The 22,194-nt window shown below is 42.8% G+C and overlaps 1 protein-coding gene across 1 annotated transcript in view; it reads right to left on the minus strand.

Annotated features, from left to right (window-relative positions):
- FAM129A (family with sequence similarity 129 member A) overlaps window positions 1-13,807 on the minus strand; it is a 75,348-nt gene extending 61,541 nt beyond the window's left edge. The window contains exon 1 of the mRNA XM_014949064.1: window positions 13,709-13,807. Coding sequence (XP_014804550.1) covers window positions 13,709-13,763 — 55 coding nt within the window. The 5' untranslated portion in view covers window positions 13,764-13,807. The remainder of the gene's footprint in view (window positions 1-13,708) is intronic.
- Between the last annotated feature and the right edge of the window lie 8,387 nt (window positions 13,808-22,194).

Raw genomic sequence — 22,194 nt, forward strand, 5'->3', positions numbered from 1 at the left:
AGCCAAGCTGCAAGTCTAAATGCCAACTGAAGTTCTAAAAAGTCACAATTTTTGCTTGGATGTATTAAAATATCTGCTTAGTGTGCTTCAGTAGAACTTTCTGCAAGAAAAAAATGAAAGCATGAGATCTTATCTCATTCAGGAACAACTAGTACAGAGCAATGCAAAGAAAGTTGGAGGACTTAATGCAGCCTGGGCTTCAAGATTGAGGGGACACCCTAACATGCTTTTTAAACTGAAAGAAAACATAGAATTACAGCAAAGAAACACATAAGATACAAAAGTAAAACTGCTTCACTAGCGAGCAAACTTTAAAAAAAAGTTATTTAAATAAAAATAAAAGGATTTAAAATGCATTAGAACTACCTTTTTTGCAAAGCTGCTCTGGAAAACTCATTTTTTATACATACAGTCTTCTTGTCTACTGTATATATATTGCGTATCTTCTGGTTAACATATTATTCAGTCCAGAATAATTACACATCAGAGAGATGCCTAATAAGCTAATCTTTAAACTCTACAGATCTAAAAAAAGATCCCAAGGCATGTTTTATGAATACAGAATGGCGTCAGCTGACAAATATATGGCACAGTGCATATTATTGTGGTTGCAACCAAGAACCACATGAATCAATATTATGGGCTTGTTTTTGCATTATTCAAGATGACAGGACTTTTGAAGGGAAGCAAGAGTGTGTTCTGTAATCGTGAGAATCCACTACAAATATAAAAGAAAATAAGCCACGCAATATGGTAAAGAAAATGCAGAATATAAGCAATACAGCATTTATCAGCAGCATACACTTTACTGGAAGAGTCCATAAGGTTTTAAAAAAATCAAACAGCTGCTACGAGAAGCAACAATGAATAGAAATACTTCGATTTACAACTAAAAGTAACAGGGGACAGAACTGACGAAGAAATATTTTCAGTTACCATAACCATATTGTTTTAGACTTACATCAGACAAAAGCTATTTCAACAGGAAAACCTGTCTTAACCAACAGCTGGAAAACTCATAGCCTTGTTCTGGAAGGAAAGGGGACTTATTACTTTTTACAGATGTCTCCATTCCCATCATCCAAAAGAAGTTAAAACTATGAATAGAGAGATGGGCCCCATCTGAAATAGGGCTTTCACATCCTCCCAAGGCGGCGCACACTCACGTCCCCAGCATCCACTCACCCTACACCAGCGTAGGTTATGATCACAGAAACTCAACCTGACGTTTCGTACAGTGTCTTCGTATTCAGCTTTAAATTTATTTTTGGTTCAGTCTCTCAGAAAACTGCATCTCCCTTCCAAGAGCAGAACTCCAGCCACCCCGGCTATCAGAGGGGCTGGATTTCATTTTGAAAATTGCTCTTTTGCAGACAATAACAATAAAAACCCAGGCAGTGTTCACCTACACCGTTCAGCCACAGCACCCTGCGAGACCTGGCTGGCACAACACCCTCCAAGGCAAGTCTGACTGCAGTTTCCATGCACGAAACTAACACCTGCCGGTGCCAAGCCTTACAGAAAGAGCACATCGACTTCACAGTTGACCGCTTCCTGCTGCCTACATATTTAAGGCACGCTAAGGAAAACCCATGTAGCAACATTACTCACTAACAAACCACAAGCTCTTGCGCAAAATTACCACGTAGTATTTGATACTCTTACCAACAGATGGGGTTTGTGTGTTTGTTTATGTTGGTAACTCCCTTGTATCTCAGGGTGGACATCCCCCTTCTAGTACGAGACGTGCCGAGCAGCTTCATGTTTTTCCACGCGTAAGGGAAGTTGGTGATAAATTCAGATGGGGACCTTCCTTCTTCATTCACCTGGAACCCAACTTCTTCCTCAAACAAATCCCAGTGCTGCTTCTCACTGGGCTGCTTCAGTTTACCACTACTTGGCCACAGCTCCCAAGAGAACACGTCAAGCCCCAAATGTCCAATCTCCAAAGTCTTCTACAGAAGGTTCTTTTCTGGCAGATCTTGTGCATTTCACAGGATATACTGCTTCAATTCTGTCCAGTTCTGGGCTCGCCAGTTCACGAAGGACAGGGAGCTGCTGGAGAGGGTACAGCAGAGGGCTACAGAGATGGTTAGGGGACTAGAACATCTCTCTTATGAGGAAAGGCTGAGGACTTGGGTCTTTTTAGTCTGGAGAAGGGAAGACTGAGGGGGGATCTGATCAATGCTTATAAATACTTAAAGGATGGGAGTCAAGAGGATGGGGACAGTCTTTTTTCAGTGGTGCCCAGTGACAGGGCAAGAGGTAACGGGCACAAACTTGAACATCGGAAATTCTATCTAAACATGAGAAGGAACTTCTTTACTTTGAGGGTAGCAGAGCACTGGAACAGGCTGCCTAGAGCAGTGGTGGAGTCTCTGTCTCTGGAGACATTCAAAACCCAACATGTTCCTGTGCAACCTGGTCTAGGTGGACCTGCTTTGGCAGGGGGTTTGGACTATATGATCTCCAGAAGTCCCTTTCAACCCCATATCATTCTGTGATTCTGTGAATTTTGTACTGGGCCCTCTTCCTCCCCACCACTTCCCTTGGGTTTGTCAGAACATTGTTTGAAAGCAGCTTGTTCTGTCCTGCTCTCAGCTAAAAAGCCACTGAAACTCAAGAACAGGAGGAAGGGATTGAAGCTTTGGTAAAGAACAGTGAACCACATACAACAACATGGAGGCCTTTCCTGCAGCTTCTGAGGAAACCCCGTAATGAGGACAATTGAATGGCAAAGGAACTGCTGCAAATGAAATACCCACGGTCCCTCCAGCGGCACAGCAATTAAGTACCATGAAACAAAGCAAGCACACTAGAAGTAAGGTTAAATTAGGATTCAAGTATTTAAGTTGCCCTCATTTTGACATCCAAAGAGAGAGATGCTCAATCCCTGCATCAGTCCACATGGACACTGATATCCTTTCCCATTTCCTCAGTCTGTTTTTGACCAACAGGCCGATGGAAGCAGCTATTAACAGTATTTTCTACTTAGCACATGATTTCATTCTATAGTTCAGAAAGTTTTTGAGCTTCTTAGAGAACAATTTCTTCTATTAAATGCATCGTGATGGCTTAATCAAGACTTTGGCATGGGCTTCAAATACCTTTCACATATAGGTCAGACTTAAATAAAGCTCATGGAAACTGGCAGTGATGCCTGTTCTGTGGCCTTTCACCAGTCAGCTCAAGACCTCTCTCCAAATTGTAATGTTTGATTTATACCACAAGCTGCATATATGGACAAGGAGACCAGCACAGCTTGCCAACCTGCTTTGGGTAGAAAATCGCAGATTTTTGAGGTAGAGAGATGATTTATTATGCTTTGCATTCAAATGGCTATACACCCCCATTCCCCAAGTCCACACTGGGATTAATCAGGTTGATTTCCCTGGATTGCATCCCCCTGTGCAGCACATACAGGTTTGCTTCACGGGATTTCTGATGGTTTATCTCTTTTTAAATCAAAAGATGCTGGAGCAAGAGCAACTTTTGGCTCTCTTCTAGCAAGCCTCCCATACAAGCCACAGGAAGCTGTACCAGGAGGTGTGCACCCACCTACCACTCTCTTTGGTACATTATGACACTGAGCAACGCGTCAAAGGTCTGATCCATGAAATGCCACAGACCGGTTTGGTTCATCTAAAACTCCCCATGAACAATCCAGCAGCTGTGACCATCAGCAGGGAGTTCAAAGCTTCAGATCCGTGGACCTTTTCAGCTTATATGGCAGAAAGTTGTGCTTGCTTTGTGGCATGGCCTTTGTCTAGAGGCGTGAAAAGCTGTGGGTTTCACAGCTATTTGCCAGACTGCACAGAGGACAAACATGGAAACAGTGGGGTTTATTTCAGCAGGTAAACACTGGCAGGGGTTAGAAACCCCTCCCACTTACCTCTGGTTTCCCTTATTCCAGCTCTACGGCTCCCAATTCCTTCCCTCTTCTTGTGGGATAAACCTGAGCTACTCAACAGAACATCCAAAGGGAGGAAAACCACGATTTTTGTAGCTTAATTTTCAAAAAAAACCCACCCACCTCATCCATTTTAGCTGCAGTTTTCTCAAAAATGCAATTTGAGGCCAATGCTCAGCATGGAAACTTCAGTCCGAACAGCTGAAGGCTGGCAAAGCCCCATTTGCAACTGAAAACAGTGGAAAGTGTCTGGCAGACTAAATTACAGACAATGATATTACTTTACAGAATACCCCGAAGAGCAAAAAACTCTTTCTTTTTTTTTTCTTTTGCACAGACCCTGTCATTAAATCTTCGCATGAGGATTATGAAAGCTTGTCTTTCCTCCAGTGTGACCACTACAATATTTGGAATATCAAGTGAAAATATGCAAGGATCCTCTGTATTACGTTCAATAAAAGGTTGGTCTTTAGACAACATTCATCTAAGAGATTTAACATCCCGAATGCTGCTTCAAGAATCAGGTCTTCAGTTACCAACATGGTGAAAAAGTTCTGCAGAGAACTGCAGCAAAAATAGCAACTGTGGTTTCACATAGAGCAAGGAAAATATCACGTAAAGCCTTAAAAATTCCTTCCTAACGTAACAGATGAGAGGGGCTGTGGAAGAGGGCTAGCTAAAAGGAGAGGGATGAGTGAGCTGGATGCCAAGTGGTAGGATATTTTGTAAATTTGAAGCAATTATGCCCATATCTCTCTGAAAAAAGTAAGGAGAAGCTCCTTGGCAGGCAGCAAGTTTCTAGACACAGCACGAGGCCAGTTTTTTTAGCTGGGATCCCAAGCACACAGAACTAAAAACCAGCAGTAAATCCAGGAAGGCACTACTCCAGCAAATGAACCATGCCAGGCAGAGAGCAGGGCATCTTTAGAAACGGTACGCATGGACAGAGCTGGCTTTTGAGTTCCACAAAACCTGTAACTACCTTGACCTTGGGAAATTAAACCTTCATGGGAAATACCAGATATTTTTATAATGTAAAAAAGTGGTAGACGTTTTTTTCCTAAGGTTACTGTGAAAGTATTTAGTGATCACGAGTACTTAAAGGTTCAGCTGGCCCCTGGCACGTCTCATAGCCATTAACTCTGCCTGGCTGGGATGTAACAGCACGGCGCAGCTGGAACTGCTGCAGAGACCTGACCCTGCTCCAGGGATGGGCACAGGCTGCTTCTCCTAGTCCTGGCACACTCCCTGGTCCCACACCTTCCTTACTCTGAACCTTTAGCAAAGGTTGTGTGTTTGCCTGCTTAAACAGTAAATAGCAAGGGACAAGGATTGCCTCAGGCCATTTGTACCAGGAACGCTCTTTGTGAGGACAAACACATCCCACCTTTGTGAGGACAAACACATCCCACACTCAACTATCCTAATGCATGAGAGCCATGGTCAAAACAGGCATTGACCTTAGAAGCACAATATGGAATGAACCTGGAAAAAAGAGCAGCATTTTGGGGAAGCTATGAACTGATGGTCTTACACTGTTACCAACGATCTCCTTACAAGTCCACCATCATTTGAAAAGTCATCACTGCTGCTGGTGGTGTCAGTGGAGATGCAGGTGGCTTTTCTCAGCATGCCACCTGGCCAGAAACCATACTGGGGAGGATGCACCATGTTCACTGTTTAAGCAATGACATCGAGAAAAAACAACTTGAAGATCAGCTCACATGCTCATTTGCATAAATCTCAAAAGGAGAATTTATTCTGAAGGACAAATCATGGCTCCCTCCTGGGAAGATAAATAAATAGATACCTGGATAAACCTATTCACCAAAATCTTAGGTTATACCTATCAAGTTAAGCATTAGTACAAAATCAGCATCAAACTTTTTTTTTTTTAAATCTAAGTAAGACTAATAAAAAAAAAGGAAACAAGATGAAGTTTTTAGAAAACCCAAATAAGCGAACCCTTTCTTCACACAAGTTTGAGCCATTTCCACAAGCTTTAATCTTGCTTTTATGTAAGAGCTGGCCCCATTTCATCACTGCCCTTTAACTGCAAAAGCAACTAAAATGCTTGCATGCATGTTCAAAAACTCGAAGCCACTTCTAATTGTTCTTTAAGTGTGAAGAGAACAGAACATTTATTAGATGCAAAGGAAAAAGCTGTAGAAAGAAATGCTGCTGTACTTTAAAAGCAGCCTTGACCACATTTCTTATGAGTATCATCCTTCCCAATCTAGACACTGACTTTTCAGCTGCTACTGCCCAAAGGCATCGAGAACAAAGCCGCTTTAATCATCTCAGAGCTTGCTTTTTCTCCCTTTAATATCAATAAAATTTCTATCAGATGCAAAGACTGGCTTACAATTTGTGGCCAAGCTGCCCTAATTAAAGAACCTCCAATCTCCAAGGTTTTAGAAAATATCAAGTGCAAAAAGAATCAGACTCCACACCTACAATGTGCCTCTCAATTTGAGGTTTTTTGAGCAAATGTGAGCATATTTCTCACTTTTTCTATTCAGAAGAAGCTCCTTCCACTGATACCTGTGCTTAATTCAATGTTGTACGTAGTTTCTTCTACACAGACAGAAGAAAAGCATGAAAAATGCCACATGACTTCCCCCACCACCCAGAGGTTAGTTTCCCTTCACTCACAGTACCAGAAAAAGACCTTCTTTCCCAGAAAGAAACCACCTTTCAGTTTTCAAACCCAGGCTCTGTAGCAAGAGTTATGTGGCACATCATCTCTAAGGTTAGCTCTTGTGCAAGCACTACAGTTTGCTTTGGTGTAGGGAGCTCGAGATGGTTCTGCTGAATGGGCAAGGAGCCTCACCCAGCTTCCCAGGCACTCTGGTAGAAAAAGGAGATGTGCCACAAAAAACAGGTAACTGAGATTTCTGGGTTAATGACAACCTTGAGCCATTTACAGAAGGTAAATGGGATGTGATCACGAACAATCCTTTTATTGCAAACTGAAGAACAAAATCTAACCTCCCACTTTGATTAGGGAAATTCTTGACCATGCCCCTTGCAAGGAAAACATGACTGTAAACTTCCAAAATTGCCCGCAGCACTTTTGAAAGAAGTTAATAAATGAGACTATATGAGCACTGGAAACTGAATAAAGAGGGTATCTCCTGCCTTAATCTCCCAAAGCTGAAATCTGGAAGTTACCAAGCACAGTAGATTCTCTTCAAGTTGGGTGGCAAATACCTTTCCCATCAATCACATCCCTGGACGCCTTTTGCTTGCATTTAGTCTGAAGCTAAGATAAAGCATCCAGCCTCCTGAATTAAAGAATATAAGAACCACAGAGAAGCTGCATCTCCTTTCCAACACAGACAGGCACTATTTATTAAGACTATGGGATGAAAGCTTGCCACTGGCTCCAACAGCAACAACCGAGCTGAAGACTAAAACTTCCCGGAAAGCAAGTAAAGCCAAAAGGATTTTTCTTCAAAATCTCATTTCTTTAGGTCTTCAAGAACCTGGACACTTAGCAAGATGAATATATTGAAGACTAGAAACTCATATCCATACCGAAATTTTAATTTCCTACCAATTTCACTTCTGTTTTTCTTTCCATGGGTATTTATGCCTATTTGGATTGGACTAGATAGTAATTGCTAAGTGCTAATCTGCAATAATGAATTCTGGATTCAATATGTGTTTGTAAAAGAAAATATTACTCTGCCTCTTCCTTAGATTTTGGGAATCACAGAAAAATCGTATCAGCTTTTACCATAAATCTCAGAATGTGGAAATGAAATAGCACCCTCTAAGAGCTACAAACTAGACGCTGGTAAGTCCAGAGAGACACCACACTCCTGCTCTATATGGTGCTACAGCCACGCTCACCTGCAGAAAATGAAAGAGAGAGGATTTCCAAAACACAGCAAGACATAGCTTGTAACAGGCTGAAAGGCAGCCAGATCTTTTACAAAACTGTTATACTTGCAGTCGTACACCAAATTAAAACCAGAAGGACTATGTGACAGTTGAAAGCAGAAAATCCAATATCCAGTCTGAGTGCCTATTCAAAGAAGGCCAACTTTTCCACAATTACTTCCAAGTTATTCTTCCATCCTCTAGCATCCCTGCTCATGGCTGTGTGCACACTGGCTGGCTGTTAGCAAGAATTCCACTCCAGAGTTGTAGCAGGCACTCGGGTTATCTCCCTCCAACTCAGTGGGACTTATCTCCGTACAACCGATAGTGTTTGTTCAGACTGTTTTCTGTAAAGCTTGCGACTGATTTCCTTATCTTGTCTTTTAAGTAAACAGTATCCAGGCTCCTCTTCAGTCTCTAAAACTTGACAGAATGGGAGGAGTCTATCTGCTTTTTCTAAGTATGCTGCATCTTGGAGGAACACATCTAAAGTGTTTTATCCTTGTCCGAAAGAACCTCATGAAATTTATAGGCAAAACAAACGACTAGAAAGAAACTTCTTACAGACATTAAGTAACAGCTTTCCCTGTCGAATGAAAAGAAGAACAGCTGGAAGGTCTGCTTGGATGAAAGTCCTGAACAATGGGGAAACCCACAGGGTGCATCCCTGGGTGCCAAAGGGTCACAGCACCATCGCTGCACCCCTTGGCCGGGCTGTCCCATCTGCCTGGACAAGCAAAGAGAAGGAAAAGGAGGGAGAGGGGGAGAAAAACTGCATTTAAGCAAGCAAATCAAAAGCAAATGACTATGAAGCCTCATGCTCTGGACAGCTTTATGTTTGTAGCAATGGGTAGACTGGATATGGTGAAGCACACTGAGCACCTTTAATAAAAAAATAACCTTCAGAGTTTAGGTTTTTGTACGCTGAACTCTTTTGAAGACATTACTTGTTGAAATTACTGGTGTTGGGTGCTTGAAATCTCTCCATTTAAAAAAAAGTCATCCCAACAGACCACACATGACATAGCAGAGCTTGGTCTTCTACTACTGCTGCTGCTGAGATTGCAGAAATGGAAAATCACTAAAGACTGTCAGGCCATTTCTCCCTTCTCCCTGCTGTGATATCTGCTTCCTCAATTGTTCCTTGTCTAATATTAGAGACCTAAGGCAAAAACTTTCTATCAGCAATCTTGAAATGGCTGGCACAATCTCTCAGGGCATACTGCTGAGTTGTTTTAACAAGCACTTTCATACTTTTTCTCAATTTCACGATCGCCCCCTGAGTCCATACCACCCCATGATCGCCCTATACCATTCCCTGTTGTGTGTAACACTCGTTAAATATCATCAGACAAATCATTCAATGAATGCCTCCCATCACAAGTTTAGCCCATGTCTCATCAAACAGAAAGTGTGAATTTTTTTAATAAAGTCTTTCCACATGACCAACTTCCAGCCTCCTAATTATTACTCTCATTTTTTTAACTCCATCTGTTTCACTCACATCCTGAATAATTCCCATGTAGCCCCACAAAAATCCTACAAAGCAGGATTATCTCCTCCACAAGTGTTTCCTTCATTTTTAGAGGCTTAGTCCAAAACCTAGAGGAATTACTATAAAAATTTCTTTAAATTTCAGAAGGCTTTAAATAATTTTACTGCATACAGCGTGTGTGTATTTAAAATATCTTATAGATCTTAAATAAACGGAAAAAAGTATTTTTCCATAGGTACGGTTAGAAAAAGAAGCTCGTGCTACATAGAACAGAAGACACCTTTGAAACTGCTAGGATTTCAAGACTAGTAATGCTGCAGTGTATGTGGTCTGGCTTTCTGCCCCACTCCTCCTCGCTGGCACTACACGGCCTCCTACTCTCCCCTAAATATCCTCCACCATTGGCCCACCGTCATCCCAGCAGACATAAGCTGTCCCCAGCACTCACACGAGTCTCTGATGACTCTCATGTTTCCATTATTTTACTATGACATTAATTTCCTTCAGGTAGGAGTGAGGAAAATCGAGTCCTGACATTTTATTCACAATTTAATCCCATAATAATGACAATTTTTCATTAATTTCTTACTTGAAAGAGACATTTTGTGACGGCTTGCGAAATGTAACTTCTTGCTATATACATATATATATCTATAGTTTCTTCATGCAGAGGTTTTCTGAGTATAAAAACCATTTTGCAAAATATTGCCATCCCGGAATAAGCCTTCAGGCAACTTGTGAAGTACCTGTCCTTAAGTCAAACTTCACAAGGATGATCTCTGCCCTTGCAATTACAAACACAGCCTCACATGTAACGTACCACTAACACACTAGTGAAGACCATTTGGAAAATTACACATTGGCATCATTTATTCTCTTCTTAGGCATTATTTGCTGCAGGAAACTTGCTTTACCATGTCAATAACTATATTAACCTTGAGGTATGGCTCAAGATATTGCCCCACATAAAAGTATACACAACTCAATGGTTTGCAGTTTGGCTGGTTCGATATGACCACTTCTTCCTTAAGAGCACAGATGTTGAAGTAGGTTTAGGCAGAAACCACAGCCTTTGCATTCAGTAACAGAGACTCTGCATAAGATGCCTTAATGATTTTCTGTAGGATTCATTTCTCCAACTGGTCTGACGAGGCTTGTGCTCATTCACCCACAGGGAACAGCACAGAGCAAAGTGTCTCCCAGGCTGTACCTGGGGGTGCCTGTGCCGAGGGCCACGTTCTCGTTGGTTTATATAAACACCTACATTTATTTTTTTACATAATTTTTTTTTTTACATAATTTTTTTTTTTACATAATTTTACATGTCACATAATTTTTGTCCTTGTTTTGTTCTCCTCTCATCCCTCAAACAATGTGAGTGAACAGACTTTTGGAAATTCAAAACCTGTAGATTCGTACGTATGTTGATGAAGAAACCCCACCAGTTTATTGCTGAAAAACGCATCCACCCCTTCGGTTCTCAGTCCCTTATTTCCATTCGTTATATTGTGTCTTAGCTTAAATGTTGTCTAAATAAACTACAAGGCTTTACAACACAGGGATGTGGTTTCAGAGAAATTGAATTACCATTATGGCAACAAGAAATTAAATTACACCACCATGCCAGCAACCACGCAGCCATCCTGCTACACGTTCAAGCAGTCATGTTTAACTCTGTCCCACGCAATCCTGCCTGCCTCCCTTCTCCCCCCCAAGAGCTGACATCTCATCCAAATAATTTTCTCTGCTGCAGGTCGAGGTTAGCGTGGCAGCGGCTAACTCCAAGGATGCCAGTGTTTAATCACAGCAAACTTCTGCTGCGAAGAACAAGGAGAGGGGGGGCATGAGTCATTGCCAAACCGTGCTAAAGGAGATGCAAAAATCTAGTGCCAAAATCAGGACATACACAGATTGCAAGTATGAATTTGTTTACCGAAATGCTGGCTGGGAGTAAGCACTAGAGATGATCTAGACCAAACTCACGTGAAGTCACATTCAGGATTTTTTGTCTTTCTGTCTCACAGATATATGAGTGAGCGTCCCAAAATGTGCCAAGTTTGGAGAATGTCACTGGCTGGAGTCTGTGAATAAGCTGTGTGAGGCAGCATCCTCGAGCCTCCTGTCTCACGACCTCCCTCACCAGAGCTGACCCATTCAGGCACTATGGATTGAGAGTTCTACTGACAAAAAGCAGGTAACTCCCTTCCTTTTTCACTAAAGACCCCCCTGCATCATCTTTGGAGGGAAAAAAAACCCCCAAAACTCCCAGCCCCCCAGTAAAACTGACCCAACTTTTGCAAAGCCATCTAAAAAGCCTACTGCTTTTTCAATCAACAGAATGGGTGCTTCAGCCCACTTCCTCTTCGAATGAGGAGAGCTCACTGCAGCACTCGCTCTGGAGATACATCAGAGCAAGAGGTGTGAGACAGATGAGCAAGGTCTGAAGCTTCCAGACACCAGCCTCAACAGGAGCAGTGGGTTTAGCAGGCTGGCTGCACCACACTCTATTTTGATTTAAGATACTCTTCCCAATTTCTTTTCCTTCTTGGAAGTACTAATTTTGAGGCAGCCTCTGTACAAAGTGCCTCATTAATTGTTTTTCAAAGGAAGATTTTAGAATGGGGGATCCTTACTTAGAGCACAACAGCAGACTTGACCCAGGGGATAAGCACAACGCTTTAATTCCTTTTTTCACAATGATTTCACCTTATCACTTGCCTCTGCAAAGATGTGACAGGCAAACTAGAGATGTGTCTGAAGAGCCACACAGCTCTCAGCGAGGCAAAGGCACCCACCCTTTGAGCTACAGGGAACTCTCAGATACGTACATCCAGTCCAGTTTCACACGTGTCCAAACAGATATGGATTTCCCAACCCTCCAGCATGAGTTCCCTGTTCTAATTCTAGATGATGTCCAAGGCAAAGACCTGCAAGATTTCCTCTTGCACAGCTGTGAAGAAGCTAATCAACTCTCTGAATCTCCTACTTTTTTTTTTTTTCCTTGCAGTCATTAGACATCAGCCTTCTCAGACACTCACAGCTGCCCTAAGTCAGGGACCAGAAAAACTGAGATGCTGAACTCTGAAGGTGCAATTTTTGGCTACAGCATCAGGAGGAGTGTAAAGAAAAAAAGAAATCCATGGGGACTGGACTTTGTGGTTCTGATGGGACCTGAAAGCACCCTCAAGAGGGCAGCAGAAAGATGTCAATACTGAGGGGACATTGTAGAAAAATCCCTCATGTGAGGCCAGCAGCTTTGCCGATTGCTTTTTGGGTGAAAGCCATTTAGCATTTGGACGTCTTTCCCACCATGGGAATCTCTTGAAAGATCCACTGTGATTTCCAAAGAGTCCTAACAGAGGAGCGGTTCAACATTTGCACTCCCTCTACACCCCAAAAAAATCCTAAAGCAACAGAATAAAAGGACAAGCTCAGCTGTGGGCACCACCCAGGAGTCACCCTACGGTCTGAATCATCAGCATTGAGTTTGATCTCCCAGTCCACAGCAGCAAGGACTCTCACAGATGCATAATACATAATATACTGGAATAGGGCTTCCTTTTCACTTGCAAACTTTTATTTCACTTGTAAATCTCCACCCTTTAAATTTGCTTTGTAAATGCTTTACCTGCTACCTTACCCATAAGGAGCACAGGTACGCAGGAAAGAGCAAGACATATTTCATCTTTTAACACTCGAATAACAAAAATACCTCCTAAAATACAGAATTATGCTCATAGTTTAATAGTAAGGTTCTGCGATTCTGAAATATGCATAAATTTAAAGCAATTACTCCTTTTTTTTCAGTTTTCACTCTTCTAACATTTTAATGGGATAAAGAATTGCTCTTACACAAGTTTGAATGCTTTACCTAAATGCTTTACCTAAATGCTTTACCCTGCAGTTTTTCCACAGCCTTCAATGTGCTTTGCAAAAAAAGTCAGGTCTTAGAGTCTTGATGCAATCTACTTTGGTGAAATCCAGTGCCTTAAAAGTTTCAGCTGCCAGCGCGGGGGAATTGAGACCTCACTGTCACACAGTTAGTTTAGTTTCAGGTCGCATCTCTCCGCACTTTCTCAAGTTTTCACCGTCTCTCCCGAGGCACGTTACAGCTCACTCATCGGGAACTTTTAAAGCATTGCCATTTAATAAACCGCCCGCTCAAACCCCCATCGGACGCTCTCCCCCCTCCAAACCAGCCCAAACCCCGCTGATCCCAGCGGCTCCCGAGCCCTGCCCGGTGCTCCCGGCTCAGCCTTTCCTCCCCTGGCCCCCCGGGTGCTTTTTCTGCCAGCTTCCCCACCAGAAAGCACAAGGGCTGGATGCAAACGCCCTTCTCCCTCCACTCCCCGCCCGCAGAAACAAAACTCTGGGGAGGCAGCCGGCCCCATCGCCTCCCCGCTGCCGAGCCCTACCTCGGATGTAGGTGCACTTGCTCTCGTCCAGCGGGCTGGAGGAAGAGCCTCCCATGCTGCCGGCGGAGCGGGGCAGCTGCCGGGGGAGCGCTGCCCGGGGAGCTCCGCCGCCGCCGCCCGGCCCAGCCCGGCCCGGCCCCGCTTCCTCCCTCAGGCGCCGCCTCTCGCCCGCCGCCGCCGCCGCCAAAAGGAGGTCGGGCCCCCGCGACGGGAGGGCTCCTCCGGACCCTGCTCCTCCCCTACCCTCTCCCCCTCTCCCCTTCCAGCCGCCCTCCCGCCCTGCCCAGGGGGAAACCCCCCCTCGCCAGCCTCTGAAATTTGGGAGCAGGAGGTGTCGGGAGGCTCCGGCAGAAGCTGTGGAGGAGATGGAATGGTAGAATTGTCTAAGGTTGGAAGGGACCTTTCAGACCATCGAGTGCAATCGTCAACCTAACACTGACAAAACCATCACTAAACCATGTCCCTAAACACCACGTATATCCATCTTTTAAATACCTCCAGGGATGGCAATTCCACCACTTCCCTGGGCAACCTGTTCCAGTCTTTGATAACCCTTTCGATGTACAAATTTTTCTTAATATCCAATCCAAACCTCGCCTGGCACAACTTGAGGCCATTTCCTCTTGTCCTATTGCTTGTTAGTTGGGAGAAGAGACTGCCATCCACCTCACTACAAACCTCCTTTCAGGTAGCTGGAGAGAGCAATAAGGTCTCCCCTTGGTCTCCTTTTCTCCAGGCTAAACACCCCCAGCTCCCTCAGCCTCTCCTCGTAAGACTTGTTCTCTAGACTCCTCACCAAGTTCATTGCCCTTCTCTGGTCTCCCTCCAGAATCTCAATGTCTTTCACATCCATCTGCAGGCAAGCATGGTGTGCCTATAGGCATGCATGTCCAGTCTATTTTCCTTGGCCCAACAAAATCCACAGCACTGCCATCTCCTCTTGCCCATGTGTCACTTGTAATCCCCATCTCACAATCTGCTTCCCCTCGGAGATGCACTTAAACCCTTTGAAGTTTCCACGAAAGCTACTTTAAAGACCACTGATTGTACATGTAGTAGGTATCATGGGAGTGAAGTCCATTAGAAATATCCTCCAACATTTTTCAAGAAGGAAGAACCACCTGAAATGTCCTTCAAATAGGACGCTGCCTTCTACAAGGCATGTTGAGACACCATGGGGTTTATATGGCTCAGCCTTCAGGGCCATATCTTCTTGCTCCAGTCTGCCTTTTACTGCGAATGCTGGTGGCCTATATAGGATGCTATTGATATATGATTCCAGGAGGAACAATAAACCTACACAAGCGGCACTAAAATGCACGTCACTTCAGTAAATACTGTCCAATGATAGAACCAATTTCCTAAAACATGCAAGAGCAGCAGTTTGCAGATCCTTGGCACAGCAGCGTCAGACAGCATGGAACAGCTAACCGAATTTCCTTGCCTCTGAATGATAATTCCAGCGAGGCTTTATACCATATGTGACTTCCTAAGGTATTTTCTTCTGGTTTGCTGGTTTTATAATGCTAATTCAGTGGAGCGGGAATGGGCAGCATGCCATACGTTATTGTGCCCTGTATGTTTAGTATGGAGTTGAGGAGTTGCAATGACTAAGGAATGTGCCAGCATGCTGGAGATTCACAGTAGCTGGAAGTTAAGCATTTTAGGCTTAAATGGTTTTTATTCAGCTTGTACACATTTGTCACTTGCTGTGAAATTGCTTTGACATAGTTAAGCTTTGCTCACGCAGGTTGTGCATTAAGGATGCTTAATGCTTCGCCACTGGGTTGATCACAGAATGGTTAAAAAGTTCTGGGCTGAATCTTACAACTTTTTAAACCGACATTAAACTGGATCAGATTTGAAATGCTGAAGATGATATGTAACATCAAGTTCAGCATTCTACTGAAGAGCCTCTTCCTTCAAGAAAGCTGACAGAAGGCAACTTCAATATCAATCCATGCTCTCTGGGCACGTGCTGGTTGCACTCAAGCGTAACGAAGCAATTGTTTATCTACCCTGAGGAGACCAGATTACAGAATCACAGAATGATATAGAGTTGGAAGGGACCTCTGGAGATCATTTAGTCCAACCCCCCTGCTAGAGCAGGGTCACCCAGAGCAGGTTGCACAGGATGGTGTCAAGGTGGGGTTTGAATGTCTTCAGAGATGAAGACTCCACCACCTCTCATCCTCTTGGCACCCACCCTTTAAGTATTTATAGGCATTGATCAGATTCCCCCGTAGTCTTCTCTTCTCCAGACTAAAAAGACCCAAGTTCCTCAGCCTTTCCTTGTAAGAGAGAAGATTCAGGCCCCTAATCATCTTTGTAGCCCTCTGCTGTACCCTCTCCAGCAGTTCCCTGTCCTTCTTGAACTGGGGAGCCCAGAGCATCACTAAAACAGCATTTCACAAGTCTATAGATACCTCAGCTGAGAATATAATACTAAATCAACAGCACTTCTAGGGGTCAAATGTGAATCAGACTCTATTATCAATAGATTTGGTTGTTAAGCTCCATTTGAGAGCTTTGCACTTGCTGGCAGAAAGGTGGTTTGCGCGCTGCGCATCTCAGAGCTACATGAGGAGACAACAATGAGGAAATATTTTTTACTGTTGTGCATTTTAAAGGCGTTAACTCAGAGAAGAATTTGGCCCGGGCTCAGCGTAGCATATCTTTTATCAAATGTATTTGAGAAGCCTTTCATAATGTACAGTCACACGTAATATGCAAGTCATCTCCAGGAGTCTGGAGAGATAAACTATGGAAAATTCATGAGCCATAAACTGGATTGCTATTCTGTCTCGTCGTTTAGCAGATGAAAATATGCCAAATCCCAGAAGCTTTATACCCAAGAACAGATGTCAGTGTGCATAGTGAATGGGAAACCTCCCTGTCTAATTACAGCTAGGCTAAAAGCAAAAAGAGAACTGAATATATTTTTTTAATTATAACATTTTATACTTCGGTAATACCTGATCCCCAATATCCCCAAGCATTTCACAAATGCTAGCTAATTAAAGACCATAATTTTCCTTTTAAGATAGGGAAATGCTGTGTTTTAATGGCAAAGTTTGTATCTCAAGCATCTTAAAAAGACACCATGAGAAATGTGAGCAAAGCCAGGAGCAGATATAAACGATCCTGTTTCTGTACTGCTTAATAACAAAACCGTCCTTCTCTAAGATAAGAAATTGGCCATGTGAGATTTTAGCCTGATCTAACATACCCACACTGCAGCTATCAATGATAAAGTCACACTATTAAAACAAAAATACCACAGGAGGCAAAAGAAATATTTCCCCACTTTTTCTCCTATGAGACCCTGATCTTTGAGGATTTTTTTCCCTTTACCTTCCCAAAGAGTTCCCTCTCTAACTACCTGTTTTGAATTATAAAGGGCAACATGATGAAGCTCTTCTGTCTCCTAGAGAAAGTGAACCCATGAGTGAACAGGACCAGGAGAAGCACCTCCTCCTCAACAAAGGAATGAAGATCTGTGTCCACTGCCTCTGCGACTTCACCCGTGGCACCCTGACTTCAGGAGAGAGGTGGTTTCTTACACCACTAGAGTCCAAGCTTCACTCATGGTCTGCACCCACAAGGCAGCCAGTAAAAGTACTGGGAGGTCTCATACCCAAAAAGTGCAGTGCACAGTCACTACACTGCCTTATTTTGTTTCAGCCCCCAATGCTGTCTTAGGAGGGAGGGAGAAGAAGCTGCCTCCACAGTCACTCTCTGATCTGAGATTCCTCTCATCTCTCTGCAGAGGGAACTGTAATGTAACCCTGAGGTGATGCAGACATAGACATGACAATGAGATCCATTCTCAACACAAATAGACATACTAATGTAAGACCCTTCCAGTGGCTGTTAGTCAAACACACGGTCCTTAACAGGACCACAGGGCTGACCAACTGCAAATGTGCCATCAGATGAACTGATAAAATCTTTGCCAGGTTGTTGGCTACTTCTCCTGTGTACCAACACTTGTCTAGTTATAAATAAGCCATGGCAAGGAACTAGCTGCTTTGACACACTGCATAATAGCACCTGACTGTGCCCTTTGCTTTATAGGCAACCGCAGGGATCATCCTGTGTGTACTCTCCCACAACCTTCTTGGTTGCCTCAGAAACACAGTTCGTTATCAAGCAGAATCATTTAAGTGTATGAAATCCACTGGGAGAGAAAAGTAATTATCCAAAACTCCCTTATAAGATTTCTCCAGGGGAAAGTAGCCATTTTAAGACTGCTGACTGCTGTTAAGCAGGATAACAAGGTGCTGTTGACAAAGACAGTTGCAAACGTAATAATAGCATTGAGAATAAATAATAATTATCTATCGCTAGGGGAAACTGTTAATCATTATTGTCTGAAAGCCAAAACCAGGCTGCAGAAAGTAGTGCTGGGAAGACATGTCAGAAGATAAAAGCAGGACAGGTTGTTGGTTGAAACACATTTTGAGTCCCTTCCATCTAATTTACACAGAAAAATGTTACTCTTATGAGTTATTTTCAAAGAGGTCTTAAAATCTCGCTAGGGAAGATACTGTAAGAGAATCACAACTGTTCTGGCTGGAGAGCCCAAAATAATATTTTGATAAAATAGCCTAGAAAAAGTTAGAGTTGATTGTGCTTTAGCTACTGCCCTAATTCTGAGAGACAGGCAAGAAGCACTGAAAAGCCACAGACAGAAGAGTGCATTTTAATAGATTCTTAATCCCAGTATCATGGAAGAGCCCAGATTGGAAAGGACCTCAAAAGATTGTCTTGTCCAACCTTTCAAAGGAAAGGGAGCCTAAATGAAATCGCCTAACACCCTGTGCAATCACATCTTGAAAACCTCCAGCAATGGGGACTCTACCACATCCCTAGGAAAGTTGTTCCGGTTAATGATTGTTCTGACTTTAAAAAATTTCTTTCAAGACAAAATGGAAAGGCACGATGTGGAGAGAGTATCTGAAGTGCTACTATATTCTGGGAAAGAAAGAAAAATGGTGTGTATGGTCATTATTCAAATAGAATAGAAGGCCACCAAATTTTATTTGCCCTTAGAGAAGCCATGCTGGCTGTCACCGATCACCTCCTCATTTTCCACATGCAGTGTGGAAAGCAGTGTTTCCAGGAGGATCTGCTCCATGATCTTGACAGGCACAGAGGTGAGACTTACTGGCCTGTAGTTCCCCGGGTCTTCCTTTTTCCACTTCTTGAAAATGGGGGTTATGTTTCCCCTTTTCCAGTCAGCAGGAACTTCACCAGACTGCCATGACTTCTCAAATATGATGGATAGTGGCTTAGCAACTTCATCTGCCAATTCCCTCAAGTCCCATGGATCTGTGCACCTTCAGGTTCCTTAGATGGTCTTGAACTCAATCTTTTCCTCCAGTGGGCAGTTCTTCATTCTCCCAGGCCCTGCCTTTGCCTTCTGCAACTCGGGTGGTGTGGCTAGAGCACTTGCCAGTGATGACTGAGGCAAAAAAAGTCATTGAGTACCTCAACCTTCTCCATATCCCATGTGAGCAAATAAATAAACAACAAATAAATAGATTCTCTCAAGGACAGCTCTAGACAGTGGCTGTGGAGAAGAAAAAGCACCCTGCACACCATGAGTACTTAAACAGAAAAATCCTCTGAAGCCAGTAACCTCACAAGAACAAGAGGCTTTGTCTTACCTTAACTTATCCTCAAGTCCTGTCATGAAGAGTCCCCCATATCTTCTCTCCTTTCCTCCCTGGTTTTATTGCAGGTGTACTGTTGCCCCTGTCACCTGCCATGTCAGGAACGTAACGAGAACTCTGTTTTAAGCTTATTCTTTTGATGTCAGCCTTGTGACTTCAAAGCTGGAGTCTGCTTTTGGAAGGTCAGAGGGGCAATGCTGTATCTAGAAGAACCAGAAAGTAAAGAGATGCAGCAAACCCAATACGAAGAGGAATCAGTAAGGAGGAAACTCTGATTGTTAGGACATGACACAGTACTACAGGCATTTGGGAAAGGAATAAACATTCTGAATAGGGATGTGAAATTTAGAATCTTTAAGATGTGATTCTTTATTTTATTTCTTATAAATTTTCTCATAAATTAAGGAATCCTACATCTGATAATTGCTTCCAGCTGTTGCATACTCCATATGCCTGTCCCGGTGGCCATGTATATATGTAAATTAAAGTAAATTATATGTGTTGAACTTTTCTTGTTTAGAAATCATATTTGGTAAATTCAAACACCATTTCCTTCTCTGCTTAGTCACTAGGTTACGAAATCCGTTAAACATCACAGCCAGAGGTGATAATTTCTGCTCGGTTGCTATTAGAGGCTGTATTCTAATTAGCTAGGACATTCTTGTCAAAGCAGCTAACATACAGGCCTTTGCGAATTAATTGTTAAAGCAAGCTTCCTCATTGTCAAACAAGATGCATTGATTTGTTCCCTGACCTTGAAATAGAGGTGGCATATAGAAACCAGTAAATACAACCACAGTTGACCACACTTTCCGCTGCCTCGTGCTCACACAGCTACAGAAGAGCAAACAAGAACATACAGCTCAATCTGTCCCTATAGAAACTTGTCTGCTGGAGATCCAATGGCTTCTTTACTGCCTCAAATAGGGAGCCATACCTGCTTGGGAACACAAAAAGAAAAACTGCCAGAAGTGGTGGAAATGAGTTTGTAGGGTGGGATTTGCAGGAGGCAGCGTGAAAGGCTTTCCGCTTAGGTAACAGAGGAAGGCTCAAGGCATCCCACTGACTTTGAACAGAGTTTAGTGAGACAAGATATCAAAAGCTAGAAATTAGACCTGACACTTTTTTTCTTCTTACTGAAGTAAACTGTAGTGTGACGCTACTTAGAGGAGTAAGAAATTCTGTTCCCATTTGATTAACAAAGATGCGACCAAAACTTTCTTCCCAAGTGAGCTGATATTCAAATATATATGAACTGTCCTTCAAAAGTACAGCAGGCATATGCTGCAGAAGCTGAATGATCCTGCAGACATGAATAACAAAGGAGAGGACTAAATCCCTACAACATCTGGATTTGCTTCGTCTGGGCACAGATGGTTTTAGTTGTTTTTTATTCCAAGTATATTCATTAAGACTAAGCACGGGGTTTAAACACAGCCTTCCTGTTCCAAGTCTCTATTTTCTGTGGAGAAGCTTCTCATCGAGAGCCTATCCAAGAAGGCAAATGCAGGGACTGAAATGGGATTTGCTAGACCGTCTTGCACACAGAATGGGCTGCAAGAGTTCAAAAGGAGATAGACAAAGGAAAACTGCATAGTTTGGATTTTTGGTATTTTTTTCTCTCTCTCAGAAGTGATTGTCTTGTCTGCTCCATTTTCTTACCAGATAATTTTATAAAAACCTTACCACTCCTAGGTTTTTAACTTACAGTAAATGGACCCCAGAATGCTTGCAAGTTTTCCTGTTCATCAAGTTTAGATGCTCAGAGCATAAGTTCACCCATCCGCGCCTAGCTTTTGACCTGAGAAAGCCACACAGTGATAAGCCCTCACAACAAAGGACACAATGCACTAATCATGTCAGTGGGTGAGGTACCCACTGATCCTTGTAATCCTCTTAGCCTCCTGCTCCTCTCCAGCTCATCTGCAGTCACGCAACAATTTGCCCAGACAAGAGAAGGACATCACCTACTTGGCCCCAGAATGGCCAGGGGGCAGTTCCCCCCACTCCAGTATCATGCTGTACCTATGTTTGTTAATGTTTGGTAATGGCAAATTTGCAACAAGCATCGCTGGGTTGCGTTAGCTTTGCTTTATTATACATTCTTCCATGTTAACTAATGCTAAAAATAAAAAGAGAAAAGTAAACTCTTGTATTATTGTCGTGCAACTCACCTACACGTGTCAAGTGCCTGGCCAACCCAGCAATGTCTGTTACATCTCTTAAAATGGTTACCACTAATTCATTTAACACCAAACACCCTGGTTTGCTATAGAAGCAGTGCAAAATAGAGTCTCAACCTGTAGAAATTAGAAAATACCTAATATCTCCTTTTGCTCTTAATTGTGCATTTTTATAGAATAGCGATCTACTTACTATTAATAAACTATCAAATCACTAGTAAGTCCGAGTTTTTTCAAAACAATTTAAATGTTCATTTGGCTTTTATAAGAAAGCATAATACTCATTAAAAAATTGCCTGCTTTCATACACACATCCATCACTGCAAGTCCGGCGGTTTTGCTGTACTGTATTAAACATACTGGCATATTTAGTGCAGCAAAGCAGCCCTCTGCAGAAAAAAAATCATCATTTATGCCTTTTTTTTTAATGAAGTTTAGCAGAAGCCTGTATTCTCATAGCTATCTTGCAGTTCAACTTTACCAGATTGGTTTTGACCACAGTCAGTTGCAATGTTTGTAAGTGAAATGCAACTATTGCTTTTCCTTCCTTTTCTATTTCATAATAAAGTCAGTATTTCCATAGGCAATGGAATCCTCATTTGCCTGACATGAGAGAAAATAACAA

This window comes from Calidris pugnax, unplaced genomic scaffold (assembly GCF_001431845.1).
Source record: "Calidris pugnax isolate Ruff unplaced genomic scaffold, ASM143184v1 scaffold30, whole genome shotgun sequence".
Taxonomy (NCBI): domain Eukaryota; kingdom Metazoa; phylum Chordata; class Aves; order Charadriiformes; family Scolopacidae; genus Calidris; species Calidris pugnax.